Genomic DNA, 24,611 nt, shown 5'->3' on the forward strand with positions numbered 1-24,611 from the left:
AACTCATATTCTTACAGTTCTGGTTGTGGCATGGCGAATGCATGGAAGAGGCAGAGTGGGAGCATGGAAGCCAGTTAGGAAGCTATTCAGTGGTACAGATGAGGTATGACTGTGGCTAGACTGGGGGTCATGCCTCAGAGAAGGAGAGGAGTGGATTCAGGATACATTCTGATGTTACTGGAAGGCTTGCTTAATGGGCTGGATATAAGGAAAGATCAATCTTCCCTAGACCCTCTGGTGAGAGGTTAGTCAGTCTTCTACCACCTTCTAGCCTCACACACAGAACCTGACATGGAGGTAGAGGGTTCAAATTAGGATCTAAGGGGTTTTTTTTTTTAATATTTATTTGTTTATTTGGCTGTGCCAGGTCTTAGTTGCAGCATGCGGGATCTCTAGTTCCCTGACCAGGGATCGAACCTGGGCCCCCTGCATTGGGAGCATGGAGTGTGAACCACTGGACGACCAGGGAAGTCCCTAAGATTTTTTTTACCTTTTTATTTTATATTGGAGTATAGTTGATTAACAATGTTGTGATAGTTTCGGGTACACAGCAAAGCGATTCCGTTATACATACAGATGTATCTATTCTTTTTCAAATTCTTTTCCCATTTAGATTGTTACATAATATTGAGCAGAGTTCCCTGTGCTATACAGTAAGTCCTTGTTGGTTAGGATCTAAGATTGAAGACCCAAACCCAACCAAATTCAATGTAACTGGAGCTGTAAAGTAGATACAAAATCTAAGACTGCTAGTCAGTGATAAAACTAGGCCTTGTTACATGAACAGAAGAAAGGGGAAACTAGACACAATAAGATTTTTACTGACATTGATCAAACTAAAATATAAACTACGTCTAATAGCATAAAATGTATCAAGCACCTAGGAAAAAAATGAACAAAAACAGGTGGGATACATCTACAGAAAAAAATTAACAGCTATACTGAGAGATATTAAAGAAGACCCAAATAACTGGAAAACTATAATATATTCATTAATTGGAAGAATTGTCCATTATCCTCCCAAATAATCTGTAGATGTAAATTAATACCAGTCAAAAATCGCAACAGATTTTTTTGTTTTTTTCGTGGAACATGACGAACGGATTCTAAATACATATAGAAATGCAGGGATCAAGAAAAGCAATGAGGGGATTCCCTGGTGGCGCAGTGGTTGAGAGTCCGCCTGCCGATGTAGGGGACACAGGTTCGTGCCCCGGTCCGGGAAGATCCCACATGCCGCAGAGCGGCTGGGCCCGTGAGCCATGGCCGCTGAGCCTGCGCGTCCGGAACCTGTGCTCCGCAACGAGAGGCCACGGCAGTGAGAGGCCCGCGTACCGCAAAAAAAAAAAAAAAAGCAATGACACTCTTTTTTTTTTTTTTTTAATTTATTTATTTTTGGCTGCATTGGGTCTTCATTGCTGCGTGCAGGCTTTCTCTAGTTGTGGTGAGTGGGGGCTACTCTTCGTTGCGGTGTGTGGGCTTCTCATTGTGGTGGCTTTTCTTGTTGCAGAGCATGGGCTCTAGGCACGCGGGCTTCTGTAGTTGTGGCTCGTGGGCTCTAGAACGCAGGCTCAGTAGTTGTGGCGCACGGGCTTTGTTGCTCCGCGGCATGTGGGAACTTCCTGGACCAGGGCTTGAACCCGTGTCCCCTGCATTGGCAGACGGATTCTTAAGCACTGCACCACCAGGGAAGCCCTGCAATGACACTCTTGAAGGAGAAAAAAGTGGGGGGACTTGGTCTACCAGATACCAAAATTTATAAGTGATGTTGTCACAATTTGAGATCCACACAGGAAAACAAGCAAGTTGTACACCTACTTCACATCATACCAAAAACATGAGTCCCAGGTGATTCTAAACTTAAATATGAAAGCTCCCCCACCTAAAAAAAAAAAAAAAGTTTGGATGACAAAACAAGAGAATACATTATTAACTCCATGTGGAAACATTTTATGAACAAATGCAAAATCATGCTAATCATAAGGGGAAAGAGTGATAAATTTGACCATATTACAATGAATAATTTTTATTCTTCGAAAGACAGTATTAATAGAAGGAAAAGACCAACCACAGAAGAGAATATATTTGCAACACAGATAACTGACAAAAGACTTATACCCAAAAGGAACTCCTAAATTAAAAGTCTCAATAGATAAATCAGCAAGTATCAGTAAAGGTAGACTAACAGCTATGACGACCAACCCCCAAATCTCAGTGCTTTATACAATAGAAGTTGTAGTTTATTTTTGCTTAGGTGAGGTCCAAAATTGATGTTCTTGACCACAGGAGGCGCTGCGCCACAAAGTCACTTGCGTACCCAGGCTGACAGACACTCAGCTGTCTTCATCATGAGGCCTCCAAGGCAACCTGGACATCAACATCTAGCCAGTAGGTGGGGGAGAAAGGAGAGTTTCATGGGTGGGGGATTTTTCAAGGCCAGGCCTAGAAATAGCTCATGTCACTTCTGCTAGCATTTCCTTAGCTAGATCTTAGCCACCTGGCTCACATAGCTGCAAGGGAAGCAGGGAAATGCAGTCGAGCCGTACAGTCAGGAGAAAAAGGAAACAACTTTGATGAACAGCCAATCAGTTTCTGCCACAAGACATTTCACCAAAGAAAAAAACACAAACGGACAATGCTCATGAAAAAGTGTATGGTCTCATTAGTGATCAAGGAAATAAAAATTAACAGCATAATGTGCAGCCACTGTTGAAAACAGTATGGAGGTTCCTCAGAAAACTAAAAATAGAATTATCGTATGATCCAGCAATCCCACTCCTAGGCATATATCCAGAGAAAACTCTAATTCAAAAAAATACATGCACCCCTATGTTCATTGCAGCACTATTCACAATAGCCAAGACATGGAAGCAACCTAAGTGTCCATTGACAAAGGAATGGACGAAGAAGATGTGGTATGTATATATGATGGAATACTACTCAGCCATAAAAAAGAATGAACTAATGCCATTTGCAGCAACATGGATGCTACTAGAGATTATAATACTAAGTGAAGTAAGTCAAAAAGAGAAAGACAAATACCATATGCTGTCACTTATATGTGAAATCTAAAATATGACACAAATGAAGCTATCTATGAAACAAACAGAATCACGGACATAAGAACAGACTGGTGGTTGCCAAAGGGGAGGGGGTTTGGGGATGGAACGGAGTGGGAGTTTGGGGTCAGCAGATGTAAGCTATTATATATAGGATGGATAAACAACAAGGTCCTACTGTATAACACAGAGAACTATATTCAGTACCCTATGATAAACCATAATGGAAAAGAATATTAAAAAAAGAATGTATATATATGTATAACTGAATCACTTTGCTGTACAGCATTGTAAATCAACTTTACTTCAATGAAAAAAATTAAGACTATAATGAGATATTAATAGACTGACTAAAAGTTTAAATTATGGCAATACCAGGTGTTGGTGAGAATTTGATGGAATACTAGCTTTTTGTTTTAAACGCCTCCCATTCCACTGGTGAGGGAGGGATTCCTGCCCTATAGTTAGGGGGATCACTAAACACACAACACTTGACACTTGGACAGATAAGATCGACAGCAGCTTATTGGTCACATATACTCACATCCTGAGGGATGAGGACATCCCATGCCATACAGGGCCACACAAAGCAGAGGGGCTGTGGGAAGCAGGCTTTGTGGTATCAGGAAGATGGAGTGCCCTCTGGCTCCCCTGGTAAGATATGATTGATTCGTTTGAATAATTCTACAGGCTGACAGGAAACTGAATCCCAGTACTCAGAGGTAATCAGGAACTGTGCCTGGTCCCCTGGATAAGGAGGGTTGTTTGGCTAGGGGACCTTTTCCAATGGAACAGAGTGAGGAGATGGGCTTGCACTTAGGCCACTAAAGGCCCTCTCTGTTTTGCCACCTGTCAAGGCAGTGCATAATAAGCCTTAATTTTAGGTCTGTATAACCCTTAATTTTAGGGTTATCCAGAGAAACAGAACCAACAGGATGTGTGTGTATGTGTATACTACATACATATACAAATATAAATCAGTGGACTTGGAGTAAAGCAGATTTCCCTCTGTAATGTGGGTGGACCTCATCTAATCAGCTGTAGGCCTTAGTAGGACAAAGACTGGCTTCCTCTCTCTCTCCATATATAAAAAATATATATATACATATATATATATATAATATTCTCTATAAATCCGCCTGCCAATGCAGGGGACACGGGTTCGAGCCCTGGTCTGGGAAGATCCCACATGCCGCGGAGCAACTGGACCCGTGAGCCACAGCTACTGAGCCTGCGCGTCTGGAGCCTGTGCTCCGCTACAAGAGAGGCCGCGATAGTGAGAGGCCCGCGCACCGCGATGAAGAGTGGCACCACTCGCCACAACTAGAGAAAGTCCTTGCGCAGAAATGAAGACCCAACACAGCCAAGAAAATAAATAAATAAATTTATTAAATATATATATATATATATTCTCTATATATGTATGTATTTTGGATGTTGATAGATAGATAGATAGGGGGAGAGAGAGAGAGAGAGAGAGAGAGAAATTTATTTTAAGAAATTGATTCAGGGACTTCCCTGGTGGTGCAGTGGTTGAGAATCCGCTTGCCAATGCAGGGGACGCGTGTTCGAGCCCTGCTCCGGAAGATCCCACATGCCGCGGAGCAACTAAGTCCGTGCAACATGGCCGCTGAGCCTGTGCTCTGGAGCCCGCGAGCCACAACTACTGAGCCTGCGTGCCATAACTACTGAAGCTCGTGCGCCTAGAGCCCATGCTCCGCAACGAGAGAGGCCACTAAAGTGAGAAGCCGGTGCACCACAATGAAGACCCAATGCAGCCAAAAATAAATTAATTAATTAATTAAAAAAAAAAAAGAAATTGATTCACATGATTGTGGAGCCTTGGTGAGTCCCAAATCTGATGGGATAGGCTGGCAGGGTGGACTCAGGGAAGAATCGCAGTTAGAGTCCACGGGCTGTCTGCTGGAAGAATTTCTTCTTGTTTAGGCGTGGTCAGTCTATGTTCAGTTAAGACCTTCAACTGATTGGATGAGGCCTGTCCACATTATAGGGGTGATCTGCTTTACTCAAAGTCCACTGACTTAAATGCTAATCTTTTCTGAAAAAAAAAAACAACCTCAACAGAAACATCCAAACATCCAGAATAATGTTTGACCAAATACCTGGGCACAATGGCCCAGCCAATTTGATACGTAAAATTAACCATCACAAGGTCTAATACAACAGTTTTATAAACCGCTGTGCAAGTTTAAATTGGTAAAATCACTTTGGATGTGGTAGAAAAATTGAAGGTGCTCACATCTTTTAACTCAGCAACGTCGGCCCTAGAGAAACAGGCCACACGCACAGGTATATTCATAAATGCATTACACAGGAGAGCCTGAAACTGGAAACAAGTGTCCACCAATACTAGAAAAGATAAAATTGTGGTATATGAACATAAAGGAATTCTATAGAATACTGAAAATGAACAAACCACAGCTGCTTGCACTGATATGGACAAATCTTAAAAGCGTAATGTTGAGTCAGAGAAGCCAGATGTTTAAGAATACATACTGCGTGATTTCATTTATATAAACTTCCAAAATGGGCAAAATTAACAACATTGTTTTTTTTGGTTGTTTTTTTGTTTGTTTTTTTTTGCGGTACGCGGGCCTCTCACCGTTGTGGCCTCTCCCGTTGTGGAGCACAGGCTCCGGACGCGCAGGCTCAGCAGCCATGGCTCACGGGCCCAGCCGCTCCGCGGCATGTGGGATCCTCCCGGACCAGGGCACGAACCCGTGTCCCCTGCATCGGCAGGCGGACTCTCAACCACTGCGCCACCAGGGAAGCCCACGATATTGTTTAGGAACAGTGACCTAGGTGGCAAATGTATAAAGAAAGGTAAGGAAGTAATTACTATAACATTCAGACCATGGTTTCCTGTAGGGAAACAGAATTGTGATTGAGAGGTGAACGGTGGCTGCTTATGGCTTGACAGTAATAATCTATTTTTTTGAACAGGGTTGTGGTTACATGGATGTGAACTGTATAATATTTTGTTAAATTGTACATTTATTTTATGTAATTTTCTTTATGAATTACTCTTTATAGTTGCTGCTGTTTAATGTTACAGAGACGCTGGGCAGCCATGGCAGATGCCTTATGCCTTATGTGTTTCACCGGAAAACGAAATGAAAAGTCTAGGTGGGCCTACAAGGATGATTTGCTCAAGAACGAACACCTGCCTTGATGTAAAACTCCATTCGTGAATGCGCAATTTATGACCACTCTAATGGGAAACAAAAATGATTCCTTTTTCTGGAATTTATGAGAAATTAGTCATCACCACTCAAAAACTGCTACCTTTTCAAGCACATTTTACGTACTTTTCACCTGCCTTACTTAATCCTCAGAATGGCCCTGTAGGGGAGACAGCACAACCCCCATATTAGATTCTGAAACTATGACTCCTCAGAGACATTAAGTTCCCCCCGGACAGTTAATAAGTAGAAAAACAGGATTTGACTCCAAGTCAGTGTGACTCAGAGGCATATATCCTTTCCCCTTTCTGCACTGCATCTAATCACACACGGCCCTGGGTGGGGGTGGGGGGATGTGCAGCCCCTCTTCCAGATGAAAAAAACTATCATTTGTAGCAGATAAATAGTTGGATGATGAAAGATACTTACATGGTTTGTAGGGCAAGGGTAATTACATATTAGAGGGTGGAGCATAGAAAAGTCCTCAGTTGGGTAGGTGACCATGTGGGCTGCATGTCCAAATAGGGCAGTGTTAGGATGTTGGCTTCCTGTCCCCTTGTCAGGCATGGATGGATGAGGGACGGAGCAGGTGAGCTGGCTTTCCTGGGACTGGGGCGGGCACTTTTATCCTCAGGAGCAGTGCAGGGAAGCAGAAGAAGCAGGTCAAAACAAGAAATCATAATCTGAGGACTTCCCTGGCGGTGGTGGTCCAGTGGTTAAGACTCTGCACTTCCAATGCAGAGGATGCAGGTTCGATCCCTGGTCAGGAAACTAAGATCCCACATGCTGAAAAAGAGAAAGGAAGAAAAGAGAAAGAAGGAAGGAAAGAAAGAAAGAAAGGAAGGAAGAAAGGAAGGAAGGAAGGAGGGAAGAAATAAATAAATAAATCATCATATGAAAGGAACCAAATTCACAGCTGAGTAAATTGTCCAAACCTGGGTTTTCTATCCAAAAAGGTGGCAACAGAGAGCTGGAGCCAAAGGTTACAGGCAGGATTGTGGCAGAGAAGCCAGGTAAGCTGCTGAGTAAAAGAGTAAAAGTGGGCAGGAGAGAGGGAGCCTTCTGGAACCAGAATGCAATTAGGGGCCTGGGAATCAACCCAAATGCCTCTCAGTGTGAGATCAAAGACATAGTTTATGATACATCCACACACTGGAATACTAGGCAGCTGTAAGGAAGAATGAGGTACAGCTGCCTGCAACGACATGGAACCATGTCCGTGACACTCAAGTGAGAAAAGAAATTATGGAAGAGTAATAATTACGTGTGCAGGAGAGGTGGATATAACTTCATAAATAGAGAGGAGGGTCTTGAAGAAATACACTTGCAACTGTTACCAGCAGCTGTGTCTGGAATAACTCTTCATTTTATAAATGTCTGGATTGTTTGAAAATTTTTACAAAGTACACATGTGACATTGTAGTGATAACTTTAAAAGCATGATATAAAATTTCCTTAGAAAGAAATAAACGAGGAACTTCTCTGGTGATCCAGTGAATAAGACTCCTTGCTCCCAATGCAGGGGGTCCGGGTTCGATTACTGGTAGGAGAACTAGAATCCCGCATGCATGCCACAACAAAAGATCCTGCATGCCTCAACTAAGACCTGGTGCAGCTAAAATAAATAAATAAATATGTTAAAAAGAAAGGAAGGAAGAAAGAAAGGAGCCCATTGAGGACACCCATTAGGAGTCATCATCTGTTTCTGTTCTACCCAGAAAAGCTTTGTATTCTTTGGCCCTACAGGGCCTTCAAATAGGTTGTGAGTCTGGGGTTTGGGTGTTTGTTTCTCAATAATGATTTGGATCTAATCCAGGTCTTTGTCTCTCACACCCCACTACCTCCTACCGGTAGACTGACAGGAAGATGAAAATCGAGGGTTATTTTATTTTATCGTGATAACACTTAACATGAGGTCTGTCCTCTTAAATTTTAAGTGTACATTGGTGTGGGCTATAGGTACAATGTTGTATAGCAGGTCTGTAGAGCTTGTTCATCTTACTTAACCAAAGCTTTTTTTTTTTTAATATTTATTTATTTGGTTGCACCGGGTCTTAGTCGCAGCAGGCATGTGGGATCTAGTTCCCCGGCCAGGGATCGAACTCAGGCTCCCTGCATTGGGAGCATGGAGTCTTACCCACTGTGCCACCAGGGAAGTCCCTAACCAAAGCTTTATGTATATTGATCAATAATTCCCCATCCCCATCCCCGACCCATCCCTAATAACTACCATTCCGATCTTTGATGTTATGTGTGTGTGTGTGTGTGTGTGTGTAGTCGAGTAGGGGGTGTGTTGCTGTGCATACATAAGAGAAATGGTTGGCTCATGTCACACACGTCCTAGGTGAATTTGTGCACCTGGTCTACCTGGCAGGGCTAATCAGAAGAGATGTTTCCACTTCACTCTCATCTCTCCCAGACAAAAAATATTTGCGTCTTTTCCTTTTTGGCAGGTCAACATCTGACATTACAGATTCTGGGCCCTGATCTATAGTAAATAAGAAATCAAAGAAAATTTTATTCTCCTCGAATGGTATTCCTCAGCCAGGGTTCTGAAGAGAGGATTGAGCCCTATTGCCCAAGACATTCTTTGTACGTAATCATTCAACCTCTCTCTGCATCTATAGCGGTACTAGTTGTGCGCTATCTGTGAGAGAAATGAGGAAATAATCACCCAAATGATTCTCTGTCTTCTGAGAATCTGGTGACCCTAATTCTTCTGCCCAATTTCCAAGGTTGGGGCAATTTTTTTCAGAGGAGAAACTACAGGTTTCTCCTGTAGAGAAGAAAAAACCTGATAAAACACTCTGAGTACAGGGCTTCCCTGGTGGCACAGTGGTTGAGAATCTGCCTGCTAATGCAGAGGACACGGGTTCGAGCCCTGGTCTGGGAGGATCCCACATGCCATGGAGCAACTAGGCCCGTGAGCCACAACTACTGAGCCTGCACGTCTGGAGCCCGTGCTCCGCAACAAGAGAGGCCGCGACAGTGAGAGGCCCACGCACCGCGATGAAGAGTGGCCCCCGCTTGCTGCAATAGAGAAGGCCCTCGCACAGAAACAAAGACCCAACACAGCAAAAATTAATTAATTAATTAATAAACTGCTACCTCCAACATCTAAAAAAAAAAAAACCTCTCTGAGTACAGAAAGAGCTTTAGTGAGAACTCATCCACCACCAGGAACCCCACAGCAGGGAAAAGTCATGTACACATATGACACGGAGAAAGAGCTTCCTGTGGGCTTATCCCTCCTCACCCATTGGAAGGGAAGGTTCTAATGGCAGAGAAACCCAGGACCTGCCCCCAATGGTGGGGAAAGGACTGAATTCACAATCTTAAGCTGATTGACTATCGGATCGCCCACACTAAGGAGAAATTGTGCAAACACCTGATTAAGTCAACCTCAGGCCATTCACTTTGAGGAAGGGCTTCAGCTTCACTCCAGTTTCATCAGGCAGGACAGTATCCACAAAGCAGAGACACCCTCTAATGTCCAGAAGAGATGGCTTTGGCCGGAGAGCTGAGATGCCTAAAGGAGGTCGGGAAGACCTCTCCACTGGTCCTGGTCCACGCTGAGACTCTGGTCCACGGAGCACCACAGTCCTGCAGCCGGACACAGGATGTTCACTCTGCTGCTGGCTTTAGGCTAGCTCCTGGCACGTGCCAGGAGGCCATATATAAATCCTGTTAATACAGGATTTCGGGCTCAGAGAGACGTGGTCCACATCCTGGCGCTGTCACTTACTAGCTGTGTGATGTTGGATGAATCAAATAATTTCTGCTGAGTCTCATATTTTAAAAATTTGATTTCAGGTGGGATTAATATTAGCACCCACTTCACTGGTGTCATGAGAATTAATGAAAGGATGAATGAGGTTGATTTTCGTCATCTTCTTTTTGTTTGGCTGACCCACAAGTTCGAAGGCCCCACCTTGGGTGCTGGGGATGGAGAAGTGGCACTGTGTGCGCAGCTGTTTCAACCATGGCACTGATGTGAAGGAACTTCCCCATGACTTTGGAGGTTCCCCAGTGGTTGCAGGGAATGAAGTACCTGCAAAGCTGGTGTCTTTGTCTTTTCCAAAGACACCCCTCCCCACCCGCAAGGAACCACACAAATATTCTCTCTCGTTTCTGTCCTTGGTCAACCCCTTAGAGTAGCAGTTCTGGCGCTAGCAGCCAACTTTCCAGAATGTGCCAAATAGGACAGGCCCAGCAGTGAGGTGATCATAGAACATCAGAGCTGTATCAGGTCATCAGAGACCACCTTGTTTTGCAGGGGTAGGGTTGCCAGATTTAGCAAGTAGGACACAGAATGTCTAGTTAAATCTGAATTTCAGATAACAGACCAAAAACTATTTTTTTTAGTATAAGTAGGCCCCATATTGTGTGGGGCATATTTCCAAATAAACTTTTTTTCGTTTATCTGAAATTCAAATGTAACTGGACTTCCTGTATTTTATCTGGCAACCATGAGAGGGGAGCTAGGTGCTGAGAGGGAAAGCAACTTGCCAGGGTCACACAGCAAGCCAGGTCTCACAGCCAGGTCTGTTGGCTCCCAGGCCACTCTCTCCCACCCTCAGCACATATAGCCCAGCTTTGTGTTTTTCACTTAAGGTGAACGCTCGCTGGACTGGGTGTTTCAGATTCCTTGTCTGTTACAGAATGGAAGCACTCCGGGTTTCCGAGAGGAGAAGCAGACACCCATGGAGGAGAGTGGGGGTGGGGCTAGGACCTCAGGACGTCCAGTCCAGCCTTATTTTCAAGTGAGGGCTCTCCGAGTGAGCCAGCCACTTAAGGCTCTTAACTATCAAATGGGCACAGTCGGGCCTATTTCCAGAGGGTTACTTTGAGGATCCACTGAGATGAGCAATTCCGGGAAAGCTGGTTGCTTGTGAACTGTGGAGAACATGTTGTGTCTGTGCTGTTTCTATCATGACCCATGCAGATGCAGGAGGAGGCTTGGTCGTGTACAGCTGAGAGCTGCACCCAAGCTTCCCCACCCCCGGCTCCCAAGGGGCTTTGGGCTAAATTCCCCGCCTGGCTTACGAATCAGTATCCGTCCCATCCTGATTTACGGGAAATCACAGCAGCGATCAATCAGCCTTAATTTGTAACTGGGCAGTGTCCTGGGCCAGCCAATAGCTAAGACCGAACACCCGCCCCCACGCCGCCCCCCCACCCGCCCCGACGCTGTGTGACTATCCACTTAGTCTGCCCTGAAGCTGCCCAGTGACCGGGAGTTTGGCGCAGGTTTGGTGCTGGGGAGAAGGGTGTTGGGAGAAGGAGGTCTCCTCATCCTCATCTCCTTTTCCTCCACAGTGCCCCGCCCCCCCTTTATCTCTGCAGTCTCTGTTTGCTTGCTTCCTCTTAAGACCCCTGCCTCCCCCTCCTTCCCCTCCATCTCCTCCCCCAGGGCTGTCGTGCCCAGCCCCCTCTGGACCTCCCCTCCTAGCAGGGCCCCTGGCCTCATTGTTTAGCTAAAGCAGGACCCTCTGGATGGAACAGATGGACGGAGACCCGGGCCTGGGGGGAAAGGAAAGGCCAGCCGGTGCCGGGAAAGGGAAGCGGTTTGGGGAAAACAAAACAGGGGGAGGAGCCAGGGAGAAGGTGGCCCCGGCACGGAGGAGGGAGGGGGCGGGATTCGCAGAGAGGGGTTAGGGCCGCGAATGGAATGGGGGCGGGCCCCGGGGTGGGGCGGCGCGGGGCGGGGTGGAGGCCCCCTAGGCCCGAGGCTCGGAGCTGGCACCGACGACGGTGGCTGGCTCTGCAGGTCTGGGCTGACGTCGCCGCCCAGATGGCCTCCAGGCTGACCCCGCTGACCCTCCTGCTGCTGCTGCTGGCTGGGGTGAGTGACCCCTTCGTGAGGTGGGGGAGGGGAGGGGGGGTGCTGAGGATTAACCCTTCAGGCTCCGGAGAATGAGGAGAGCTCCTCTTGGGCTCAGCAAGTGTGATCCTAGCGCCGGAGTTCGTACCGAGCATGGGAAGAGCGGGGATTCAGACCCACGCAGCGTCTAATCCTGACTCGCTACGGTACCAGCTGCGCTGGCCTTGAGCCAGTCACTTCTCCGAGGCTACCTGTCCTGATTTACGAAGTGGAGAATAAAGCAGAAGGATCAAAGAGGGGAAGGAGATGGGCAGTATGTTGCGATATTAAAAGCAAGGGGTTGTTGAGGAAAACTGAGCTGCGGAATGGAGGTTGGGCTGCCGAGACCTAGGCTCTCCGCCGTGGTCTGGGAGGTCAGGGATAGGGGATGAGCCCAGGACAAAGGTGGGTGCCTAACTTTGGCGTGTGCATTCAGTGTATGTGTGTGAAGTTGACACTGGCAGTGCCCTTTGAGATGTATCAGATGATGTGGTAGTAATCAAGGATCTGGAATCAGACCCAAGTTTGACTCCTAGTTTTTCCTTCCACTTCCCTTGAGACCCTGGGCTAGTTACTTAATTTGTCTCGGCATCAGTTTCCTTTGCCAGTGAAATGGGATAATACACGCTTTCTCTGAAGGAATTACTGGTGGTGGCTCCAGGGCAGGCCCCTCTGCCACCAGGCTTTCCCAGGAGTAATTCTCTTCCTGCTTTGAGTGTTTGAAGGGGACTGTGCCTCATAATAAAAGAAAGAAAGTCTCTTGAACCACAGGATAGAGCCTCCTCAAATCTGATTGGTATCAGCCCCGTGGATCCAGAGAGCTTACAAGGAGGGGAAAGTGAAGGAGATATCCCCAAAGGAGATATTCCCAACAATGTATCCATTAAAGACACCGAGGGCTCTTCCACGCTGCTGAAAACCAACTTGACCATCGAAACAGTCAATACCACCCAGCCCTTCAACCAGTCCACCACTCAGCCCATCCAACCAACAACCCAGGCCACTACTAAGTCCTTCTGCCCAGCGCCTGTCACCTCCTGCTCTGACTTGGAGAGTCATTCAGCAGAGGCCGTGCTGGGGGAGGCTTTGACAGATTTCTCCCTGAATCTCTACCACACTTTCTCAGTAATGAAGAAGGAGGAGACCAACATTGTCTTTTCCCCGTTCAGCATCGCCAGCCTCCTCACTCAAGTCCTGCTCGGTAAGAACCTGACTGAGTTCTCTCCAGGTTACGTGTTAGATGTTCGCATGAGGGGGGTACGTATCCAGATACATACACAGCTATCTATGCCTCTGGAAGGAAGCTGTAAAAATGGGCTACATTGGGGGTGAGGGAGGGGAATCTTTTTATTCTGGAACTTTCATTTATTCTTTCATTTAACAATGATGTAATAGGCACTATTGCTTATAAAATCCTATGGACTGTACAAGAACATATTAAATAAGGTCTGAGCCACCAATCATGGTTCCAGGTAAGGCCATAAGGAAGATGAATGATAAGAGAGAGATGCAGAGTAGAATCATGATAATGCTGCTTCTTAGCTGTGTGACCTTGGGCAGATCAGTTAACTTCTCTGAGCCTGAGTCCTTCTGTGTAAAATGGAAATGGTTGTAGTGACCTAAAAAAAATTAAGCAGATAGCCCAGTGCCTGATGTGGTAGGAGGTCAAAAAATGTTAATTCGTCTGCTTTCCTGAGAGATCACAATGAAGTCCCCCGGGGTAATTACCCTAGGAGTGGCACCAACAAAGTGCTACAGCAGTGGAAACAGCTGTCACTCCAAGGGGGAATTCCAGGAAGGCTACTAGAGACAATACAGTGAGCACATAAGAACCTTTCTTCTGTAGTCCCAGAATCCTAACATCCCTAGCCTGTACCCACTGGATGCCAGTAGCACCCCACCCCCCAGTTATGACAGCCAAAATGTCTCCACATGTGGCCAAATGTCCCCTGGGAGGCACATTTCAACTGATTGGTTTCAGTTAATTTTTTTATTGCCCAAAAGATATGGCTTGAATCTTTTCTCCATCCTCCAATTATTAACTCTGTGATCTTAAAATGAGTAGATTACTTACTCTCTTAAACCTCAGTTTTCTCATCTGTGTAACGGGGATAGGACCTGTCCTTACGTAAAAGGGTTATGGTGAAGATTCAATGAGATAATATGGGAGAAGCACTTATGATGCCTGGAATGAAGTAAGTGCTCGATACATTTTATCTATTACTGCACAGAAGATGTGTACAATAAGTATTCAATAATGAAAAACGGAAAGGGTATTGAACATGCATCCTCCTTTACGATTTCCTGACGTCTCTTCTTAACCATGATCTAGTGTCCCTGCCTATAAGGCAAACCTTTGTAAACCTGAACCAACTAAATAATAGGTCATGTGGAACAGGCAGCGATTGGACCAGGCTTTGGATGATGAGTGATATTAAAGTTAGGTAGGAAAACGGAGGAAGAAAGTATTCAAAGCCCTAGAAAATCCTGTGATTATTCATAATTCCCCCACCCTTCTCTTTCTGACATGTATTATCTTCCCAAACACTTCTGGCTCTGATGATATGGGATTCCCCCCATTGCAGCCTGGTCCCTCAACCCTGGTCCCCAACGGTGGTTTTCCACTCCTCCTGCAGTTGCCCCTTGTCTCTGCTGTTTGTTATAGGGGCTAGAGGAGAAACCAAGGAAAGCCTGGAGCGACTCCTCTCTTACCCCGAAGACTTTACCTGTGTCCACCAGGCCCTGAAGGCCTCCAGGTCCAAAGGCTTTACCACAGTCTCTCAAATCTTCCACAGCCCAGGTGAGTTCCCCGGGGAAGGATGGCAGGTGCTGAGCTGGGTCCTCAGGATTTTGGTGGAGACCCAGCACTGGGGAAAGAGAGGACAGAGGGAATGTTAGAACTAGAACAGGGGGACGGAATGCAGAGCAGGTTGGGGCCTCAGAAATATCAGGTGTCTCCTGGGAGCTGGATAGGTCCCCTGGTGAGACCTTGGACAAGTCATCTGCATTCATCAACTCCATCTAAAGTAAGAATAGCTTTCTGCCGCGATGAAGAGTGGCCCCGCTTGCCACAACTAGAGAAAGCCCTCGCACAGATACGAAGACCCAACACAGCAAAAATAAATAAATTAATTAATAAACTCCTACCCCCAACGTCTTCTTTAAAAAAAAAAAAGAATAGCCTTCTGCATTCAGTAATAGAGAGGGCTGGAGAGCTTTAGACATAAAATAGACAAAAAATGCATGTCAATCTGGGAGTTCCCTGGTGGTCCAGTGGTTAAGACTCTCGTCTTTCACTGCTGTGGTCACGGGTTCAATCCCTGGTTGGGGAACTAAGATCCTGCAAACTGCAAGGCCGAAAAGAAAAGTTTGTTAATCTGGGTCAGGGGGTCTAGGGACTCCTATTCTTTGTACTTGTGTGTTATGTGACTTTGTTGTCATTTATGTATATTACATTATTAGGTAGGTAATCAGAGCAATAAGCTTCCAAAATGACCTAATGCAGTTCTTTTAAATTTTGCTCCCCAGAGCCCTAGGGTTCTGCAGAGCTGCTGCAGAAGTCCTGGTGGGAGTAAGGAGTTAGGGAGGCTGAGTGGGAAGTGAGGTGTCACTTCCTGTGAGAGGGAGATGAAGCCAGGTGGGCTTTGAACTCCCACCAGCCTCAACCAGAGCCCTTTTGTATTGTGGGCTTCAGACATGACTATATTTGAAACCTCAGTTCTGCTGAGCTTAAAAATTACAAATTTAGTGTGATTTTCCTCTTTGAATAAGGAAAAAAAATTCCCTGTCTTTTATTTTTTTTACTATAAAAGCAATGTTCATTCATTGTAGAAAAGTGAGAAAATATTGGAATTCCCTGGTGGTCCAGTGGTTAGGACTCTGTGCTTCCACTGCAGGGGGCATGGGTTCGATCCCTGGTCGGGGAACTAAGATCCCGCATGCCGCTCGGCGTGGCCAAAAAAAAAAAATACAACAAACAGAAAAATAACCTGAGAACATATAGGAAAGAAAAAAGAAAGAAAGAAAGAAAACTCACCTATCACACCATTATCTAAAAAAAAAACCCAAAAACCCTCTTTTTAGAGATGGGAAAAATATGGCTTAGAGGGATTCAAGAAATGTTGCATTTACTTATTTGCTATAAATCAGATGTATCCTCTGTCTTGCTAGGTTGGTGGAAAATACAGCTGCATTCAATATTATCTATTTAGTCCAGGAAAAATTTCTCTTTCAAACACTTTTTTTCTTTGGTGGACCTGGGCTTTGAAGAGCAAAACCCAGGAAGTCTTGTCACACACCTTCCAGTGAGGCTGAAAAGCAGAGTCTGTTCCCTGTTGAATTAAGGGAAGAAAAGAGGGAAAATACAGGCAAATGGAAGTTAAGATCTCAAAGAGTTACCTTGCCAAGCCGTGGTCCCATGGCAGATAGAGGCAGTGAAAGCCTGGGATGAGTTCTTCGGCTCTTAGCTCAGGATTTGCCTTCTCTGGGTCTCACTGAGCACATCAGTAAGAGGACTGGGCTGGACCCCTGCTCCGACATAGTATGTCCATTGGAGCAGAAAGAGTGATGGGAAACAAGCCCCCTCTCCAAGCCTGCTCTTGAAAGGGGAGAGAGTGTTCCGGGATCTCATGCCTCCCTCTCTCAACCTGCTTCCGGGGCCAGACCTGGCTATAAGGGACACCTTTGCGAATGCCTCTCGGAGCCTGTATGGCAACAGCCCCAAAGCCCTGGCAAATGACAGTAAAGTCAACTTGGAGCTCATCAACGCCTGGGTGGCCGAGGAGACCAACCACAAGATCAGGCAACTGCTGGACAGCCTGCCCGATGACTTCCGCCTGGTCCTTCTCAACGCTATCTACCTGAGTGGTAAGGGGGCCCTGGACCAGGGTGTCTTCCCGTCCTGAGTTCCACCTTCTCCTCCTGGCTTAAAACCCACTCGACCCCAAGTTCCACGACTGAATCCCATGGTACCTACCCCACCCCTTGCCAACAGAACCTTTAACTCCGCTTCATCCTCTCCCCACCTGCATTAGAGTAACCCTTCCCCCACTCTTCCCTCTAGCCAAGTGGAAGACAACATTTAACCACAGCAGAACAAATATGAAGGGCTTTTACAGCAGATCCTCTGTGATAAAAGTGCCCATGATGAACAGCAAGAAGTACCCTGTGGCCCATTTCACAGACCCGACTTTGAAGGCCAAGGTGAGTTCTCGGCCCTTCGCACTCCTGTTTCAGAGCCTCTTGTGTATCCTGACTTTCCTGCTGTGGCTCCATCGGTGTGGGGCATAGCCTTACCCTTAATTCATCATTTCAACTGCTTCTGACTCTATTTCCACCCTATCTTTTCTCCTTCTCCCCCTCTCCAGCCTTGGCCGAGGCAGGCATTATATATTTGAGGTTGGAAAGCAGGATTCTAAAATTTCTTCATGCATCTCTACTGCATTGAATGGCAGAAAGTGAGTCGTGTTCCTATTCTGTGCCTCTGTTTCTCTTTCCAGTCTACCCACCAGTAGGCCCTGCTGGCTTAGTAAGTCCTCTGTGTGTGTACGTGTGTACGGCATGCATCTGTATGTGTACACATGTCTAGGTATATCCATGCATTCATGTATGTGGTAAGTGCATGTGTGTGCATGTGTTAAATGGCTTAAGTTCCTTAGCAGAAATTGAACACTATGATTTCAGTGGATGAGGAGGGAGGGAAGAGAGAACATGGAGCCCAGAAGATTCTAGTTAGTAAACTCTCTCATGCCCGATGACCAGATATTTCTGCCTTGTTAGGACAGCAAGACACAGAACTATGAGACAGCAAAGAATGGGAGATACCCAGTGGCTTGGTACCAGTCTGAGAAATAGCGGATCTGTTCTGGAACATGCCAGGCTTGTTTCCACCTCGGGAGCTTTCCCTGGCTTTTCCCTCTGCCTGGACGCTCTTCACTCAGCTTTTCACATAACTTGTCCCTTCTGCTCATCTGGCATCAACTAAAAGGCCACCTTTGTGGAGACGCCTTCCCCCTCCTTAAAGTACCTCTTCCTCACCCTGTAACATCATCCTGTTTTTGTTTTTTTTTAAAAAAATTTTTTTGTGGTACGCGGGCCTCTCACTGCTGTGGCCTCTCCTGTTGCGGAGCACAGGCTCCAGACGCGCAGGCCCAGCGGCCATGGCTCACGGGCCCAGCCGCTCCGCGGCATGTGGGATCTTCCCGGACCGGGGCACAAACCCGTGTCCCCTGCATCGGCAGGTGGACCCTCAACCGCTGCGCCACCAGGGAAGCCCATCCTGTTTTATTATATCCATGGTACTTATCACTATCTGAATTATGTTGTTTACTTGCTTATTTGATTGCAGTATTATCTATCTCCCTGAGATAGTCTCTTTCCTTGGGATCAGAGACCTTACCTCTTTTTTTGCCTACTATATCTGAGGGCCTAGAACAATACCACATATAATAAGTGCTCATTATGTCTGCTGAATAAATGAATGAATTCAATGGAAGATGCGAAAGGGAGCAATTCCCTTAGTATGAATGGCTAGGAAGACGTCACAGAGGTGGGTACTTTTGACCACTCTTAACCATTCATGCACTTTTCTACCCTTCCATCCATCCGTCCCTATCCAATGGCTTTGAACATTCCCAGCTATTTAACAGAACCAGAATACATGCATAAGGCAGAGAAGAGTGAATATACATGGCCGGTTCAGGGCATCACTCTAACTCAGAGTATATAGGGGAGAATATCAATGTGAGAGTTTTTTTTAATTAATTTATTTATTTTTGCTGTGTTGGGTCTTCGTTTCTGTGCAAGGGCTTTCTCTAGTTGCGGCAAGCAGGGGCCACTCTTCATGGTGGTGCGCAGGCCTCTCACTATCGCAGCCTCTCTTGTTGTGGAGCACGGGCTCCAGACGCGCAGGCTCAGTAGTTGTGGCTCATGGGCCTAGTTGCTCCGCGGCATGTTGGATCTTCCCGGACCAGGGCTTGAACCCGTGTCCCCTGCGTTGGCAGGCAGATTCTCAACCACTGCGCCACCAGAGAAGCCCCAATGTGAGGGTTTTTTAATGGCAAAGAAGGAGTTTCATGCAAAAAAAACCCCACTCCTTACAGTTTCGTGGGTTTTAAACAAATACTTGATTTAATATATTCATGTTATAAATTCAAAATCAAAGTTTTACTTAAGCCTTTAAATTTTTAGCTGAATTTGCTACATTATTAATCATAATATTTATATAAAACACTAACTTTCATTTGTTCTTCAATTAAGCTATTTTGAACAGATTAAACTCCTTTAAACCATTTGTTTCATTTACAAATATGGTTGATTAATATTCCCCTGAGCATTTTGAGCTTATGTGTATACTTTATAAATACTTCATACATTTGATATGCTTGATTTTCGCTTTTAGCATGTCAGATACCTGACAGAACAGAATTACAGCCCTGCTTGGCCATATCTTGCTAGCACCTAAAGCCCACTTGTGAGTTGAAAATTCAATCTGAAGAGTAAATCAACTTTGAGTCAACATCTCAACATCATTGTCAAACCAAATGAAATTATCCCACACCTTTTTGTTCAAAAGCATAAAACCAGCATGTCTGATTCTCTTAAAAATTATAAACGCTATTTTAAATAACAAACACAGATTGCTCTGAACTTATCACCTGGTGTTAATACTACAGAGTTGGCTTATTTTGTTATTCCCATACTTCATTCTAAATTTTCCTGGGATTTAAAGAGTATTTACCCAATGAAGGGGGTTAGGTTTACCAACTCAGGTATGCTGAGGTTGTTGGCTTGAAAATTCAAGACCACAGTGTGGTAATTTTTTGGTCACAGAGGCAAGGTCTGTACACAGGACATGAAGGGTGTGTACTGCCAGATGAGTGTACCCTGTCTAGAGCCTCTGTCAACAGGTATCCCCATGTCCATGCTCTTCAGGTGATAAATCAGTGTACAACCTGCTTCTTGTGGACCATTTTTTCAATTCCAACAATAGATTGTTGTCAGTTAATTTCTTCATTGCCCAATTGAATTCTGCATTCTAGATGATTCTTGTCCATCTCTCAACCTCAACCATAATGCCATTTCAGTAATAATCTCTCATATCCTATTAGTTTCTCAGTCCTGGCACTATTGACATTTGGGGTTCGATGATTCTTCATGATAAGATGCTGTCCCTGGCATTGTAGGATTTAGCAGCATCCCTGGCTCCTACCCACTAGATGCCAGTAGCACTGTGAGCTCCTGTTTCTGCCAGCTCCAAACATTGCCAGATGTCCACTGGGGGCAAATTTGCCCTGAGCTGAGAACAGCCCTGTATTGGACTTGTGGGTCCTGCATTTCTCTCATGCTTCTATCTGGCCGTCAGCTGTAAGTCCTTCTAGTGAAACTAACTGAAAAGGTAGGCTAGGATCAGCTGGTACCCAATCTTGAATGCCAGACCGAGAGTTTATACTTAATCTCGTAGGCAGTGAAAAGCCATCGAAAGTCTTTGAAAGGACGAACCTGATGACTGTGGTGGTACATTATATACTTTATGCACAACATACTTGAAAGGAACTGGGCTCAGAGAGATCAGATCGCTTGCCTGTAGTGCATAGTCACTCAGCAGTAGAGTCAGGATGTGATCCTCAGCCTGTGTGATCAAAACTCGTGCTCGGACTTCCCTGGTGGCGCAGTGGTTGAGAGTCCGCCTGCCGATGCAGGGGACGCGGGTTCGTGCCCCGGTCTGGGAAGATCCCACATGCCGCGGAGCGGCTGGGCCCGTGAGCCATGGCCGCTGAGCCTGTGCGTCCGGAGCCTGTGCTCCGCAACGGGAGAGGCCCCAGCAGTGAGAGGCCCGCGTACCGCAAAAAAAAAAAACAAAAAACTCGTGCTCATTCCTCTGCCTCTCACCAGCCCAGGGTTAGACCAGCACTGTTCACCCAGCTGGCATCCTTATCTCATGGCAAAGCCTGGGAGCCTACTTATGGCTGCTGCTTGTTGAGATAGTACAGACTGTAGCAGCGGACTGAAGACCAGCCTCGGGGCACAGAGGGTAGGAGCCAGGAGAGAGCTGGGGTAGGAAGACTGACAATGTGCTTGTCTTACTCTCCAGGTGGGCCGTCTGCAGCTGTCCCACAACCTGAGCTTTGTGATCCTGGTGCCCCAGACCTTGAAACACCGTCTTGAAGACATGGAGCAGGCTCTCAGCCCCCCTGTCTTCAAGGCCATCATGAGGAAGCTGGAGTCAGCCAGGTTCCATCCTACTCACCTGATGATGCCTCGCATCAAAGTAAAGAGCAACCAGGACCTGCTGGGTAAGCCCTGGCAGGACTGATCCTAGGCCGTCAGAGGAGAAGAGGTTGTGATGGTGGGCTGGGGGTGGAGGAATTCCGTGAACCCTCTCATCCGTAATCTCAGGTTGCCCCTCAATCCTCTGATTATCCCACTGAATCGTGGAGGAAGCTGAGACTCAGAAAGTCTGCATGACTTACGCAAGGTCCCTTAAGCTGGTTAGAAGTGAGCCGGAGCCCCAATATCGGTCTACAGCCGTCCCACCTGTTTCCATTGCGGTCCCTTGTGACATAGACCCTGGGAACAGGTCACCGAGGTGGGAGTGGATGCTCCTCCCTCAGAGACGTGTCATAAAACTCAGCCACCCCACAGTATATGCAAGAAGCTGTCTACTAAAAGGGTCTGGAGGCTTCTGAGTTCAGGGGAGTCAACAGATACTCTGTTTCCTAACCTTAGACCTCACTTCCTGATCTTTGATGTCATGTCCAAATATATCACTTCATTTTCTGTTATAGAACTTGACTTCCTAATAGATGACCTTGTTTCCTAGTATATGACATCACACCCTTGTATGTGACCTCATTTGAGAACATATGTCCTCTTTCCAATACATTACCTCACTTCCAAGGGCCTTGTTGATAAGGAAGCAATGGCATCACTTTTCAGGGTTTTGGGGGTCGGGGGCAAGGCTTCTCACCACTTGAGAGAAAGTGGTGGTTGGAGTGAAGACGGGCCCACTGTTAGAGGATCCCATGAACTGGACCGGAAGGCACATTATAATGCGATTATAATTTGATAAACAAGGAGGAGGAGGAGAAAGAGGGAATTGGAACTTGGGACAAACCCAGAAAATTCAGGACAAACGTCTCCAACAGCTGAGGGTTTTGTGCTGGGATTTTTTTTAATTGCAGTATTTTAAAAAATATTTTAAATTATTATTTTTTAATTTAACTTTTAAAATTTTTATACAATTTTATGTTTTATTTTTTGGCTGCATTGCGTCTTCGTTGCTGCACGCGGGCTTTCTTTGGTTGCAGCGAGTGCGGGACTACTCTTCATTGCGGCGTGCGGGCTTCTCATTGCAGTGACTCCTCTTGTTGCGGAGCACGGGCTGTAGACACGCGGACTCAGTAGTTGCAGCGCGTGGGCCCTAGAGTGCGCGGGCGTCAGTAGTTGTGGCGTGTGGTCTCAGTAGTTGTGGCGCACGGGCTTAGTTGCTCTGCAGCATGTGGGGTCTTCCCAGACCAGGGCTTGAGCCCATGTCCCCTGCATTGGCAGGTGGATTCTTAACCACTGCGCCACCAAGGAAGTCCCTTTTGTACAATTTTTTTTTTTTTTTTTTTTTTTTTTTTTTTTGTGGTACACGGGCCTCTCACTGTTGTGGCCTCTCCCGTTGCGGAGCACAGGCTCCGGACGCACAGGCTCAGCGGCCATGGCTCACGGGCCCAGCCGCTCCGCGGCATGTGGGATCTTCCCGGACCGGGGCACGAACCCGTGTCCCCTGCATCGGCAGGCGGACTCTCAACCACTGCGCCACCAGGGAAGTCCCTTCTGTACAATTTTTAAAGGTTACTTTCCATTTACAGTTACTACGAAACATTGGCTGTATTCCCCGTGTAGTACAATCGTGCTGGTCTCTGACTCATTGTTTTTCTCTGGTTATGCCCTAGAATTCTTTGACTTTACCTACAACCTCAACCTGTGCGGGCTGACAGAGGACCCGGACCTGCAGCTTTCTGCGATGCAGCATCAGTCCGTGCTGGAGCTGACAGAGAGCGGGGTGGAGGCGGCTGCGGCCTCCGCTATCTCTGTGGCCCGCAGTTTGCTGGTCTTTGAAGTGCAGCAGCCCTTCCTCTTTGTGCTCTGGGACCAGCAGCACAAGTTCCCGGTCTTCATGGGGCGGATATATGACCCCAGGACCTGAGACCTGCAGGAGGCCGACCAGGGCAAACCCGACCCCTCTGGCCTCAGCTCTTCTAGTCGCAGCCCTGCTGCTGCCTGCCTAGACTTGTCCCCAGCTGCCTCGCATCTCAGGTCTGCCCTCCACCTGAAGGGCTCCCGTGGGGTCTGGTGAGGGGACCTGCTTCTATCATCCCTTCCCTGTGACTCTCCAAAGCACTTTTTGCAGCTTTCTCTGGTACAAATACAGCAGACCCTACAAATAAAACCTGGCAGACATGACTTCCTCTCTCATCTGCCTTTCAACTTTAGAGGACTAGGGCTTCCAAGGCCCCTATATCGGCTAGCTATTGCTGTAACAAGTCACTCCAAACTTAGTGGCTTAAAATAGCAAGTATTTATTATTTCACATAAGTCTGGGGGGTAGGGCTGAGTGGTCTTGCTGATCTGGGACAGACCTGGCTGACCTTCCCTGGGCTCGCTCATACATCTGTAATAGTTGGTGGGTTGGTTGGGGATGACTGATCTACGATGGCCTCAGCTGGAATACCTTGGCTGTCCTCTGCATGTCTCCGGCATCCTTCCAGCAGTGCTAGCCTGCAGTGGCAGAGTTCCAAGTGAGGAGTCAAAGACAGGCAGTCTTTTTCACACCCTGCACCTCTGCTTGCATCACGTTTACCATTGTCCCATCAGCCAAAGCAAGTCACGTGGCCAGACCCAGAGTTAGAGTGGAAAGGCACTACAAAGTGGCAGGGCAGAGTCATTAAGTGGGGGCTTTTCATGCAGTCCATTTATCACAGCCCCTATCTCACTTATTTGTTTGCAACAACTGTGACAACAGTAATAACAGTAGCTAACATTGCTGGGAACTTACACAGGCTATCTGCTAAGAGCTTTGCAGACATTTAATCCTCACAACAACTCTATATGGTCAACTCTAAACTCGGAAAGGCTGTCTTGCTCAAAGTCCTGCAGTTAGATGGCAGAACTGGGATTCGAAAGCACATCCTTATGACTCTGAAGTCTAAGCTCAAACCCACTCTCTTCTATGTCTCTGCCTTTCTATCTTCAAGTCCTGCCTTTTCTTCATATTTTATTTGCTCAACCAACTGATTGAGTACCTAGCATGTGTCTGGCACTATACTAAGCACAGAGGATATAAAGATGACTTAAACCTAATGTCTGCCTATCGCTTGGGGCTTCCTTGGTGGTCCAGTGGGTAAGACTCCACACTCCCAATGCAGGGGGCCCAGGTTCGATCCCTGGTCGGGGAACTACATCCCACATGCATGCCGCAACCAAGAGCCCACATGCTGC

General features: G+C 46.6%; 1 protein-coding gene across 2 annotated transcripts; it reads left to right on the forward strand.

Annotated features, from left to right (window-relative positions):
• The first annotated feature begins 11,444 nt into the window (after positions 1-11,444).
• On the forward strand, positions 11,445-23,576 carry SERPING1 (serpin family G member 1). 2 transcript variants are annotated; one of them, XM_082659640.1, is made up of 8 exons: positions 11,445-11,512; positions 12,033-12,107; positions 12,897-13,326; positions 14,791-14,925; positions 16,788-16,991; positions 17,188-17,327; positions 21,217-21,418; positions 23,066-23,576. In XM_082659640.1, the coding sequence occupies exons 2-8, from the start codon at positions 12,057-12,059 to the stop codon at positions 23,317-23,319; spliced, it is 1,416 nt and encodes a 471-aa protein (XP_082515766.1). In that variant the 5' UTR covers positions 11,445-11,512; positions 12,033-12,056; the 3' UTR covers positions 23,320-23,576. The 2 variants fall into 2 exon arrangements, with proteins under 2 accessions (XP_082515766.1, XP_082515765.1); XM_082659639.1 differs by having other exon boundaries at positions 11,495-11,512; positions 12,882-13,326.
• The last annotated feature ends 1,035 nt before the right edge of the window (positions 23,577-24,611 follow it).

Source organism: Grampus griseus (genome assembly GCF_964374135.1).
Source record: "Grampus griseus genome assembly, chromosome: 8".
Classification (NCBI taxonomy): domain Eukaryota; kingdom Metazoa; phylum Chordata; class Mammalia; order Artiodactyla; family Delphinidae; genus Grampus; species Grampus griseus.

What these genes read in the sequence shown, in the direction of transcription:
- SERPING1 (XM_082659639.1), top strand. Translation starts at nt 12,057, where the DNA reads ATGGCCTCCAGGCTGACCCCGCTGACCCTCCTGCTGCTGCTGCTGGCT. An exon ending in TGCTGCTGCTGCTGGCTGGG is followed by an intron (nt 12,108 to 12,881) that starts GTGAGTGACCCC and finishes AAAGAAAGAAAG; the next exon opens with TCTCTTGAACCACAGGATAG. An exon ending in GAGCAACCAGGACCTGCTGG is followed by an intron (nt 21,419 to 23,065) that starts GTAAGCCCTGGC and finishes GTTATGCCCTAG; the next exon opens with AATTCTTTGACTTTACCTAC.